The following is a 13,539-nucleotide window of genomic DNA, read 5'->3' as shown; positions in this document are numbered from 1 at the left end:
CAGTTCGAAAGTTCAAATCCAGAAGTCACACAGTCGTTTTTAGTTTTGCGTTTAATCGCCAATATCCTTGCACGGTGCGGCCATTTGATTTTCAATATCCTTAAACGATGCTGCCATCTAGTTTGCGTTTTCATCTGGCGGATTATGCACAATAAAGGTCTAAACACAATCGATACGTTGCGTCTGCGTTTGCCGCAATTTGACAGTTAGCCCATACATTTTGAGAATTCAGACTCTGTTCGATTCAACTACGTTTTACTTTCGGCACGGTTCAATTTTGGCACGATTCGATTTGGTACACATGAGTCTGTGGTACAAGGTGCTTGAAAAAATTGTCCTTGTGGTCCTTGTCAAATTAACAGTGTACAAATTAGTTCGACCGTCGGTAACGTGCAGCTACATACGGATACTGCGCGCTGCATACTACAAAAATCACATATCTTTTACTAGTCATCTTTGATAAATGCTGCGAGCAATCATCGTCATTATTGTGACTGCAGCGCCAGCTATCAGTCAAACAGTGATTTTAATTGCCTATAGAAAACAACCATGTTTGAGTATTTTTCCCATTTTTCCGAACTGTGTATATATCAATTTAAAAAGAAACGCTTGCATCCCTGACCGCAGAACCAGCAAAATATTGAACGTTCAGATCATTGTCACTTTTGGCAGCGCTTAAGTAGAGACTCGAGAATTGTTAATTAGGTATATAGAATTGTAAAAGTTGGTCTGTATTGCGGAGAGAACTTTTTCGTGGGAAACAGTTTAAGTGATTTTTGCTTTGTTTTGGACATTTACCCTTGCACTTTACTTAGTTTTGCATTCCAGGCAAAAATAGAAGAGGCGTAAACTAGATTTTGGGCATTAGGAAAAACAACGAGAAACGCTGTAAAAGTGTGCGTTAGTTAGAGCGAGACGAAGAGAAAATCAATTCTTTTTGGATCGTATACTAGGTGTTTATTTTTGCTTTTTAAGGTAAAAATTGTGTCGTGTCGTGAGAAGAATTTGTTTTAAGTGCATATTGAATTGTAAAGTCTGAGGTAGGGAGTTTAGCAAGAATTGAAACGAATTTTGTAATTTTCCAGAAAGGTTTGTGTTTTAGAAACAGATTCAAAGTGAAAGTAGTTCCGATCAGCGAGTGTCAAGTGTATTAATAAAAAAGGAAATGTCAAAAGTTTTTACCTCGAAAAGCGATGATTACTATCAAAGGCAATTGGGATTAAGTGGAATCCAGTCTTCCTTCGATGGAGATTCGTTACCCGACTACAGCGAGTTTGACTCGGAATCTGTGACATTGGACTACTTCAAAGAAAGGTAAACAAGGCTACAGTAAGCTACTAAAAATTTGTTCTCTTTGAACATAAGTTTTACTCGAAGTGTTCGGAGATGTTACACTAAAATACTACGAGAGGAGTTCTAAAAGGACGAAACTACTCCTTGCGGCGGAGTCAGTTCGAGATATTAAGGAATAAAATCAAGTGTGTGCTGAATTCTGTTTTGTGTTTGCAGTAGCATTCTTAGATGAGCTTAGTAGAGATTTCTACATGCATTGGCGAAGGACTTTGTATTTGTGTTTTGGTTGCATCTTAAAACCATTTCGTTTGTTGCTCATATTACGCCGCGTAAATATTTAAATAATGATGAATAAGTAATTTCAGCTTATTACCTTCTTGTTGAGCTTTTTGTTGCTACTAGTACTAATATGCATTAAGCAAACCCAGGCCCGAAATTGAGGGGGGCGAAAGCCCCGGGTTTTCCGACTAGAGGGGCACCGCCTAGTTCTGGGCCAGACGGAGCTGATATTTTCGAGGGGCCCTCTTTTCTTAAAAAAATTAAAGGTAAGAAAATTTTAAATTTTGAAATGACTTGACACTTCGCTGGAAGATGATGAGCAAAAAAAACGCACTCTGTCTTCACGTCTGACCCAGAACTAGGGGAGCTCCTCTTGTCGGAGGCCCGGGGCATTCGCCATCTTTGCAAAAAAGCATATCAGAGTTCGTGATAATGAAACCGCTTCTTTCGTCACTAATAGGTCGAAAATAACGCCCGCTATCCTGACGCGTGGCTTGTCGTTTCTTCTCAAAAAATCACTAGCGATGTAGGAAAAGATCTTTCACTGCGAAAACAACGGCTTTCACACTGGTGACCAAATTGAAGTACATGCTTAAAGAGAGTAAGAATCGCGTGTATCTGTGAAGCTTGCAAAAAAAACACCGATTCCACATCTGAAATATCTCTCCCGATAGATACAAAAATAAAGTAAGCTTTCTCACACAAAACGAGTAAGTACTTACAGTAAGTGTCTTAAGCATATATCAAATGAGGAGAGCATCTCGGCATGAAAGTAGATTGCGTTTTTGACAAGTTCGCTTTGCATCTCGAAACTGTTCCAATGCGATTGTGCCCAACACCTCTCGCGCTGTATTGCTGATCGTATCGCGAATGTGCACCCAATGTTCTTTCAAGTCTCCAACCGGTTCCGCTAGCTGACAACCAATGTCCCGCCGTATCCTCCTTGAAGAGCGTGACTTGTATACGCCGGACGCGAATCGTTCCTACCACGAGATGAGGAGCTGAATCATCGTTTTTTTTTTTTTCTGTAGGAGCCTATGACCACTGCTACCATTAGTTAGATATATTGTGGTATAAATCGTTTGGGTAATGATCGATCTATGAGCAGTTTTCGCCACTAGGGTGTTGCCTTTTGTGCAAAATTTGTGCTATAGATTGCCATACTCCTGGCTGCGGAGAAGTTTAGTGACCCCAGGCCATTCTTATTACCGGTAGCATGGAGGCTGTGTCTACCAATAATAGGACGGAATAAGTGTTCCCTGTTCAACATGTGTGTTTGCGTCCCTGAAAAAAAAAAACAATTTTATCGCGCACATGCACTGTGAGAGTGAAGAGTAACAGTTTCTCAGGCGAATAAACGCTCTTAATTTGTCAAAACATAAGCCCAGTGAAACTCTTATAAATAACTCATCCGCACACGCAATGAGAATTGCATTACTAACTGTTCTCATCGGCCTGGGAGCGAAGAAAACAGTGTAAAATCGAACCCATGCTAAGTTCTTAAGCTTCCTATAATATAAAATTAAAAATTTGTTGCGATGTGGTTTAAATGTGATCCTAAATTTTTTGTTCTTCAGTACGACTTGAACTGTTTTGCAGAACGGTCGTATTTTACAAACAGCTCAAGGCTTAGTCTTAGACTACCGAGAGGTATTAGAAATTTTCGCTTTCAACAGGTAATCTTTTTTAAAAGAGTTCCTGTTGAATTGCAAAGTATTGAATTTGTTTTTAACGTTTAACGAGTGTTTAATGTGTGAATTTGTGTTGACAAAATTTGTGTAGAGTGAAAGTGAAGTGAAATTTGTCCTGAAATGCCAGGACGAACCAAAAAAGCTCGCTTTGATGCGGCTAAAAGGAAACGTGAGGCTCCTCCTAGTGATTCAGAAAGCAATAGGTATGAAACTCTTGCTTCTATTGGTGATTAAGAATTTGAAGCTTCTCATTCTGAGCAAAATGCCGGTATGAAGAAAGCTAAAGTTCCACCTATTGTGGTAATAGTTGCAAATTTTAAAGCTTTTCGTTCAGTACTTTCATCATTTCTTTCTGATGTGAAAGTTTATTTTCAAATTTGGCGGCCGAGGCGAAATTCGTATTTTGGCCGAATCTTCTGAAGGTCATAAACAGTATTTGACTGAAAAGATGTACAAATTTTATACCTATGATGCTAAAAACGAGAGACCGTTTGAAGCTGTTTGGAAAGGTCTTTCAAATGACCAAACTATTAATGAAGTTAAAGATTGTTTGACAGAATTACTTGGTTTTCCCCCAACCAAGTAATTTTGATGAAACGTAAAACAAACGCGAAAATTGATAATACTGGAATACACCAGGAAAATTACTTGGTATATTTTGATCGTACCAAAGTAAGTAATTTTCAGAAAAAGCACGTGTTTTTATCAACGTGCGAATAAAGTGGGAAAACTTTTAGAGACATGAAGGCATTCATAATCTCACGCAATGCCGGAATTGTTAAGCCTATGGACATGGTACAAAATGCATGATTTATGGTGACTCTTCTCACACAACGGACATCTGTGAAAAAGGCCACTGGAAATTTCAAATGTGTAAATTGTGGGTAAACACAAATCAAATCCCAACACAATTCAAACTCAAATTAGGACAAAAATTATTTCCTCTAGACAGCGTAGATATTCAAAACAACCTGTTGTCAATAATATTCGTATGGGTAATCAAAAAACATTTAATACTGCTCAGGCATCACCAGCATTTCCTATAGCTAGTGTGTTTGTAGGTAATAATTTAAATTTAGAAAACTAATTGAAAACAATTAATTCTGCTCAGGCACCACCAGGCATTTCATATGCTAGTGTCCTTTCAGGTAACATTTCGAATTCAAACAGCAATAAACCTTTCGTGTTTGGTGCTGAAAAGTCAGCCAGTGTTGATTTAGGTAGTCCAACTCCCGAGAAGATTGACTACCTACAACAATCCATGCTGCAGTTAATGTCCGCTCTGTTGAACTGTAACTTGATGTAAGACGCTGTTCAAGTGAGTATAAAATTTACAACTGATATTGTTGTAATTGAAATTCAGCAATGACTTCAAATAATACTGTCAATTTTCTAAATTGGAATGCTCGCGCTTTAAAAGCGAAAGAAGATGAATTTTTAAATTTTTTAACAGTCCATGTTGTACATATTGTAGTTGTGACTGAAACGCTTTTAAAGACTAACATTAAAATAAAAAGAAACCCCAACTATAAAGTTCACAAGTTCGATAGAATTGATGTTGCCGGAGGTGGATTTGCAATAGTTATCCATCGTCGAATAAGACATCGTGTTATGCCCCATCTTGCAACGAAGGTTATTGAAAGATTGGGAATTAAAATCGAAACAGATATTGGCATTTTATTTATAGCCTCAGAGTGTATTTACCTTTTCAATGCACTGGTGAGAAACTTACGAGAAATAAATCTAAATTTTTTATCATCGGTGATTTTAATGCAAAACATTTGGTATTAAAAAATCAAAGACATTCATACAGTGATTTATTAACCCATGCTGATTTTGATTCTGATCATCTTCCTATAACTTTTTTTCATATCCCGTGAAACTGTTTCAAATTCCACTAGGTCTGTGTTTAATTATCACAACGCCAGTTGGGATAGATATCGTACCACGATCGAAGAAAGCTTGAATTGTGATATTGTTTTACAAAATAGTGCTGATATTGACGGAACATTGAATGATTTGTGCAATTTAATTCTCAATGCCCGAAACTTATCAGTACCTAAGGCTAGAGTGAAATATAATACACTAAGGTCGCTTTTTACGCGGCTTTTTTACGCGGATTCCGGAATTTACGTACCCCCGCGTAGTAAGCGACTTTAGTGTACACCAATTATTGACAATGAGCTTCAATTTCTTATACGTTTGAAGAACATACGGAGACGTCAAAATCAAAGATCTCGTGATCCTGCTTCGGAAGTTATTTTTAAAGATTTACAAATGGAAATCAAACATAGATTCTCACTCTTGCGAAATGAAAATTTCATGAGAAAAGTTGAACAACTAAATCCATATTCCAAACCTTTCTGGAAGCTTTCGAAGGTTCTTAAGAAACCTTTAAAGTCCATTCCAGTCCTCAAAGATGGTGACCACATATTTCTTACGAATGAAGAAAAAGCTCAAAAACTTGCTCAGCAGTTCGAGATTGTTCATAATTTCAATTTGAACATGATGATGATAAAAATGATGTATTACAAAAGTATGATCAGATCACCACTCAAGAATTTTTTCCTGAAGAGGTACTGGAAACGAACTAGAAAAAATTACGGACTATTATCAAAAACCTTAAAAACATGAAAGCACCAGGAGATGATGGGGTTTTTTATATGCTCATCAAAAGACTTACCGAAAGCTCTTTAAATTTTTTGGTGAGAATTTTTAACAGCTGCTTTGAATTAGCATATCTTCACTCAAAATGGAAAAATGCCAAAGTCACTCCAATTTTAAAACCTGAAAAAATCAAGTTATCGTCCAATTAGTTTACTTTCTTCTATAAGCAAACTTTTTGAAAGAATGATTCTCAATAGAATGATGACACATATCAATGAATATTCAATTTTTGCAAATGAGCAGTTTGGATTTCGCCATGGGCGTTCGACTACTCATCAGTACTTTTTCACTTCAAACAGTCCCAAGCCGTGGTGTGGCCTTTGCTGTACGTAAGAGTCGTCTCTATTCCACTCGGTCCATGGCTGCAGTTCGCCAGCTCTGCATTCTGCGTGGGTTCCGCAAGTCGTCTTCCACCTGATTGATCCACCTTGCCCGCTGTGCACCTCTCCGTTTCGTCCCTGACGGATTGGTTTCAACAACCATCTTTACCGGGCTGTCGTCTGACATCCTTACAACCAGTGATGGAAACGAAACGAATATGATGCAATCATCGTTTAATCTCCACATGTACACATCATGAAGTGTACAGACCGCGACTAAACTTGAGTCCTCTCAACACATAATAAAATGATGATATGGTGCGTAGGTTTCTGGGAGAAAATAAACACATGACTAGACTACATCTGCTCTGAGGAGCGATTAGCTCGTTGCGTTTGTCTCTCCATATGCCGGTCGTTAGGGGAACAAAGAATAGCAGGAGAAGAATATCATGTCGCCTGAGCAGCAGCGAGGTGTGGTGCGGTTAGAGGGAAAGTGTGGGGGAAGGGACTACTTCGGCAGCGGTTGACTTGAGCGAGAGTAGGAGAGCATACATTGTCATTTTCTTCCTTTTTCTGACAAAAAATCATATTCATGGGAAAAAACATAACAAGATCTGATCGCTCTGTGTAACAGAGACGAATAACTTCATATACCGAGTTGTGCACATTGAGAACCATATGTTGTGGTGTACACTAACGACAAGCAATATATCGTAAAAAGGAAAGCAAAGAGAGTGAACCAACACCGATACTTTGTTATTCGCATACTGATGACGATGTCAACGCATCTTAGGCTTTCTTTATATGTATCCAAAATCGCTAGAGGTTATTTTTTTCCATCGCTGCTTACAACATGCCCAGCCCACCGCAACCTGCCTATCTTAGCGGTGTGAACGATAGATGGCTCCCCAAGCAGCTCCTGCAGTTCGTGGTTCATTCGCCTTCTCCACACTCCGTTTTCCATCTGCAGTCCACCGAAGATGGTACGCAACACCTTCCGCTCGAAGACCGCAAGGGCGCGTTGGTCCTCCACAAGCATAGTCCATGTCTCATGCCCGTAGAGGACTACCGGTCTGATCAGCGTCTTGTAGATGGTTAACTTGGTGCGGCGACGAATTCTACACGATCGGAGCGTCCTCCGGAGACCAAAGTATGCACGATTTCCTGCCATAATGCGCCGTTGAATTTCTCTGCTGGTATCGTTGTCGGCAGTTACCAGTGAGCCCAGATACACGAACTCATCAACCACCTCGATTTCATCACCACCAATTTGAACTCGAGGTGGGAGGTTAGCACTGTCCTCTCGTGAACCCCTTCCTTTCATGTACTTCGCCTTCGATGCATTGATGACCAGTCCAATCCGTTTGGCTTCAGCCTTTAATCCGATGTACGTATCAGCCATCTTCACAAAGGTCCGAGCCACAATGTCAATACCGTCGGCGAAACCAAACATTTGAACCGACCTTTGGAATATCGTGCCACTCGTGTTAATCCCCGCTCTTCTAATGACACCTTCCAGGGCAATGTTAAACAGTAGGCACGTGAGACCATCACCATGCCTTAGACCTCTTCGGGTTTCGAAGGGGCTCGAGAGTGCCCCCGAAACTTGAATTACACACATCACTCGATCCATCGTCGCTTTGACCAACCGCGTCAGTTTGTCCGGAAATCCGTAGTCGTGCATAATTTGCCATAGCTTGTCCCGATCGATTGTGTCGTACGCCGGTTTAAAATCGATGATCAAATGATGTGTGGGCACGTTATATTCGCGGCATTTCTGCACAACCTGCCGAACCGCGAATATCTGATCCGTGGTGGCGCGGGCACCCATAAATCCCGCCTGGTGGTGCCCCACGAACTGCTTCGCAAATGGTGATAGTTGATGGCAAGGTATTTGGGAGAGTACCTTGTAGGCGGCGTTCAACAGAGTGATTGCCCGGTAATTGCAGCACTCCAGTTTGTCGCCCTTTTTGTAGATGGGACACACAATACCCTCCATCCACTCCTCCGGTACTCGTTCTTCCCCCCAAATCTTGACAATGACCCAGTGCACGGCTCTAGCCAGTGTTTCTCCACCGTATTTCAATAGCTCGCTGGGAAGTTGGTCCACTCCAGCAGCTTTATTGTTTTTCAGCCGACCAATCTCCTCCTCCACCTCCAGAAGATCGGGGGCTGGAATTCTGATGTCTTCTGCTCGTGCACCAAGATCAATTGCCATACCGTCCTCGCGCTCTACTGCATCGCCGTTTAGATGCTCGTCGAAGTACTGCCTCATCAGTAACTTAGAGTAACTAATATGATTCGTACTAATAAATCTGAAGGTTATTCCACTGGAACTGCTCTTCTAGACATAGAAAAAGCATTCTACAGTGTTTGGCATAAAGGTTTGATAGTTAAAATATCCAATTTCCGTTTTACTCTTTACATCACAAAAATGATACAAAGTTACTTGACTGACCGCACTCTTCAGGTTAACTATTTGAATAGTAAATCTGATAGATTTCCTGTTAGAGCTGGTGTACCTCAAGGAAGTATCTTGGGCCCAGTCTTATATAAAATTTTTATTTCTGATCTTCCTGATTTACCACCAGGATGTGACAAATCTCTGTTTTATGACGATACAAGCATTTCCGTAAAAGGAAAAAGCCTTCGTGTCATATGCAGTAGGCTGCAAAAAAATCTAGATATATTTTCTTCATTTTTGCAGAAATGGAGGATCCCTCCTAATGCACCAAAAACATAATTAATTATTTTTCTTCATAAACCAAGAGTTTCTTTTCTCAAACCCACTAATAATCATGTCGTTAAGATGAACGGTGCAATCTTAAATTGGCTTGATCAAGTTAAATACTTAGGGCTAATTTATGATATAAATCTTACTTTTGAGGAGCATATTGAGAATATTCAAACAAAGTTTAATAAATATATAAAATGTTTGTATCCTCTTATCAACAGAAATTCTAGACTTTGTCTCAAGAATAAACTTTTAATTTACAAACGAATATTTAGAACAGCAATGTTATATGCAGTCCTCATCTGGACAAGTTGTTGTACAACCAGAAAGAAGATGTTTAAAAGGATTCAGAATAAACTTCTGAAAATGATATTGAAGCGTCCTCGGTTTAGTACGAATGAACTACACAGGCTTACTAATGTGGAAACATTAGAAAATATGTCAAACAATATTATCAATAAGTTCCGACAAAAATCGTTGCAATCCTCAATTCCAACGATGAGCTCACTTTAAAGTCGATAAGGTAGAAGTAAGATTAGGTAAAGGTTTAATTTTAAGATCATTATTTTTTTCTTGACAAGTAGGTTTACAACATTCCTACAATAATATTCACTTAACTGCTGAAGCAATTACTATCTTTTATTGAAATAAAATTTTAAAAAGTACATGGATCATTCCATACGAAGTGACCACGAAAAAGCACAAATTCGGACACGACCATCAACGATTTTGCTCAAAGTTGGGAGAATTATTCATCTACTGTCACTTTGGAAAAATCCCAATTTTGATGTCGATTGGAATACCCCCCGCTCTCCAGGACCCCCCTCTTTATTGCAAAGTCGCGCAATTTTTGTCAAAAATCTCATTTTTCTTTTTCTTACAATTCATAGACGTAAGATGTCCGAAAAATACTGATAGATGATTTTTGAAGAAAATAAACCAAGGAATCCAGAAAAAATATGAGTTTTCACCGGAAGTGTTGCCAGATAAATTATTTTGGTATTTGGAAACTAAATTTACATTTTTCGGCAAATGCAGCCATTTTTATCTTAAATTTGATAATTTCATCGTGTTCCTTGGAAAATTTCACATAAGAAACAACTATCATCCCGAGGTAATATGAGCCAATCTCGAGATATAACATATTTACGAAAAAAGTTGTAAACTTCGTATTTATTTTTTTTTCACAATTTATAGACGTAAGACACCCGGAAAATAGTGATAGGTGAATTTTGAAGAAAATAAACCAAGAAATCCAGAAAAAATATAATAAGAAACACTTATCACCCCGCGGTAGTATGAGCCAATCTCGAGATATAGCATTTTTACGAAAATAGTTCTGAATTTCGTTATTAATTTTTCGTAAAAATGTTCAAATACAAAAATAATTTATCTGGCAACACTTCCGGTCAAAACTCATATTTTTTTCTGAATTTTTTGGTTTATTTTCTTCAAAAATCATCTATCAGTATTTTTCGGACATCCTACGTCTATGAATTGTAAGTAAAAGAAAAAAGAGATTTTCGACAAAAATTGCGCGACTTTGCAATAAAGAGGGGGGTCCTGGATAGCGGGGGGTATTCTAATCGACACCATAATTGGGTTTTTTCCAAAGTGACAGTAGATGAATAATTCTCCCAACTTTGAGCAAAATCGTTGATGGTCGTGTCCAAGTTTGTGCTTTTTCGTGGTCACTTCGTATGGAATGACCCATATGTAATAGTGTTGATATGTCACCGTTTGTTACGAACACACAAAATAAATTCTAAATAAATATTAGTAAATAATTTAAAAAAAAATACAAAAATGTTTTGTTCTTTGATCAGTTTCTCACTCAGTAACTGCGAAGCTAATAAAAACTGCTCTCTCTTAAATCGAGAGAAAAAACAATTGTTTATCCCTCGCACGCGATGATTGTGGGTGGAAATGAACTCTGTGACAAAAATGCTCTACGGCTAAATGTGCTTAGTTACTCACTCTGTGTGAGAGAAACTTCAGTTCTCCCAGGCGTTTGAACGATAGAGCAGGAAATGTATGCAAAAATCAAGAGAATGGATGAAGCCTGGTTTTTTCGTGTGACTCCTTCACGTCATCGGATTTGTCGTTTGTCGACGCTTATACATTGATCAGGCTGTAAATAGATTCTTCATTTTATATATTCATGCAAACTTTCCTAGAATGTGTGCAGATTTTTGTAGGCGTTTGCCAAAGCGAGCATGATTTTTTTTGTACTACCTTTTTTTTGTTTCGAATTTCACGCTGTGGAGAACCTCGTAATAAATACTCGGGAAGACTACAAGCGATGATTACTATCTACAGCAATTGTTTGTAGCGTTCCCGTCGTTTATTTTACAAATCGTATTCACTAAATTTAGTTTTTAATGCGTACTTTTCAAGAGTTTTCGTGAAATCAGTTCCCAGCTGGCAGCAGTAACTTGGAAGCTTCTTCAAGTAGAATTGAAACCGAAAACGGATGCGAAAATGTCTTTCGAGATATAATAAAGAATACCCCTGAGAATCATTTTACTACACTCTCGTTAATATCTTGACCTAGTTTTCCATTATACAAAAATATAAAACAAACTGCAGAGATTATAACAACCCAAACCCATCCTGTAGTGTTTTAGCCTGATGGCAGTATGCTAAAGGCCCGTGGCATCAAACAAACCGTATGATAAAGATTGTTTCTATTCACACCACTTATTTTGTTTAGTGCTTTGTTACGAGATTTTCTTTCACCTCCGATGTAAAGAAGTCCTCACACAGCAAGTATCACTACTCGCGAGGTGATAGTTGAAATGCACAGAAAGCCGTGGTTATTCAAGCGATAAGACAATTACCTCCGATGAACTAACGGTTAGTGTTAATGGGAATGAACGCCTGCTTAACAAAAAGGTAAACTATCTTCCGCAGTTGTTTTTATCAATGTGATACAAAATTTTACACTTTGTTATTATTAAATTGAATAATTGCATATGGGTCATTCCATGTCAAGTGTCCGAGGAAATGCATCGACCATCTCCGATTTCGACCAAAATTTGTGAGTCGCTGTATTTTGGACCGGAACTTATAAGTACAAAGTATTGTACCGATTGGTGGACCCCTTGGCCAATGGGACTGCCTCCACGTTTTGCGAATTTAGCGAAACACCTTTTTTATTTTGTGAATATCTCAGGACCCTGAAGAGCTACAGGTGATATTGACATATCGTTTTGAAGGGTTTGAGATGTTGAATCAAACTACGTGGTCAATTTTTTTTCTGCAGTGTTGTGCTTTTTTTCGATTCAAAACTTAATTTGCAATTTGCTCGAAATACCCCCCCCCCCCCTTCGATTTTAATTTTGACCACGACAACGTGTTTAGCAGACGATTTTACATAGGAATCACTTATCAGCAAAAAACAAAATGTAGCGTTCCAGAGATACAGCATTTTCAAAATTGCAAGATTTTGGATTTTGTCTACGCACGGAAGCACTTCTACATAAATTGCTGCTATCTTAATGGTATCCTAGCAGGCTTAGGTATCCTAGCAGGCTATGGTATCCTAGCAGGCTAAGGCTTCCTTAGAGGAACATACGTTACTGATGTAACGCAAAAAATACCGTTCAAGAATCGTTTTCACGAAAAGTTACAGGTGAGTTTTGGTTACTCTTTTCACATGAATCTTCATTTTATTGGTTCACCACATTGTCTTATTCATTTATGTTACAATGTATGTTTTTGGTAAAAAAAATTGCAAAAAAAAGTCATTGGAAAGGGTGGGGTGGAGGGTCTGGAGTTTGTTATGAAGCTACGTAATCATCTTGTGACGAAATGCTACAGTGAAAGAGGAGGAGGGGGGGGGGTAAAAAACCTAAAAAAGCTACGTCATTTATGCCTGCTCCCTTAGTAGCTAGTAAATCTCATCGCATAAGCCATTCGCGGGATGAGAATTGCTGTGATAACCAAACGGTATTTGTTCCAGCAATACAAACTTGTGTTAAATACAATCCAATTAAACACACCACCTTCAAGAATGAAATGACTGCACGCGTGATGAGACACATTGTTTACAATTTTGAAATCATAGCGAACCTGGGTAATCGAGTTCTTAAATAAAAAAAAACATGACAGTTTGCCTGTTAGGAAACGGCTTCAAATTAAGAGAGAATAATTTTTACAATGTGATAAACCAATAAAATGAAGATTTATATGAAAAGTGTAACCACCACGCCCCTGTAGCCTTTCCAGAAGTTGAGTCCAGAACGCCATTTTTCGCGTTACATAATTAACAGATGTTCCTCGAAGAAACATCTATACGATTAAACAAACGCTTGTTAGGATACGATTACGATTGCAGCATTCTATGCAAGAGCGCTTCCGTGCGTAGACGAATTCTAAAATTTGCAATTTTGGAAATGCTGTATCTCTGGAACGCTATATTTTGTTTTTTTTTGTTGATAAGTGATTCCTATGTAAAATCGTCTGCTAAACACATTGGCGTGGTCAAAATCAAAATCGAAGGGGGGGATATTTCGAGCAAATTGCAAATTAAGTTTTGAATCGAAAAAAATGC

The 13,539-nt window shown here is 38.5% G+C and overlaps 1 protein-coding gene across 17 annotated transcripts in view; it reads left to right on the top strand.

The window, feature by feature from the left end:
• Positions 1-591: 591 nt before the first annotated feature.
• Positions 592-13,539, top strand: part of LOC129717978 (copia protein) — a 72,618-nt gene continuing 59,670 nt past the window's right edge. For 6 of the 17 annotated variants that reach the window (XM_055668331.1, XM_055668330.1, XM_055668329.1 and 3 more), the window contains exon 1: positions 1,174-1,314. Coding sequence is in view for 11 of the 17 variants with exons in the window: in XM_055668322.1 (XP_055524297.1) it covers positions 1,166-1,314 (149 nt within the window). In the remaining 6 variants the exon portion in view is untranslated. Of the gene's footprint in view, positions 1,315-13,539 lie in introns of all 17 variants that reach the window. The other 11 variants (XM_055668322.1, XM_055668317.1, XM_055668316.1 and 8 more) reach the window with 11 other exon arrangements.

The sequence above is a fragment of the Wyeomyia smithii genome, chromosome 1, assembly GCF_029784165.1.
Source record: "Wyeomyia smithii strain HCP4-BCI-WySm-NY-G18 chromosome 1, ASM2978416v1, whole genome shotgun sequence".
Lineage (NCBI taxonomy): Eukaryota > Metazoa > Arthropoda > Insecta > Diptera > Culicidae > Wyeomyia > Wyeomyia smithii.
Note: the sequence above shows the minus strand (reverse complement) of the source record. Positions and strands in the feature narration are given on the sequence as shown.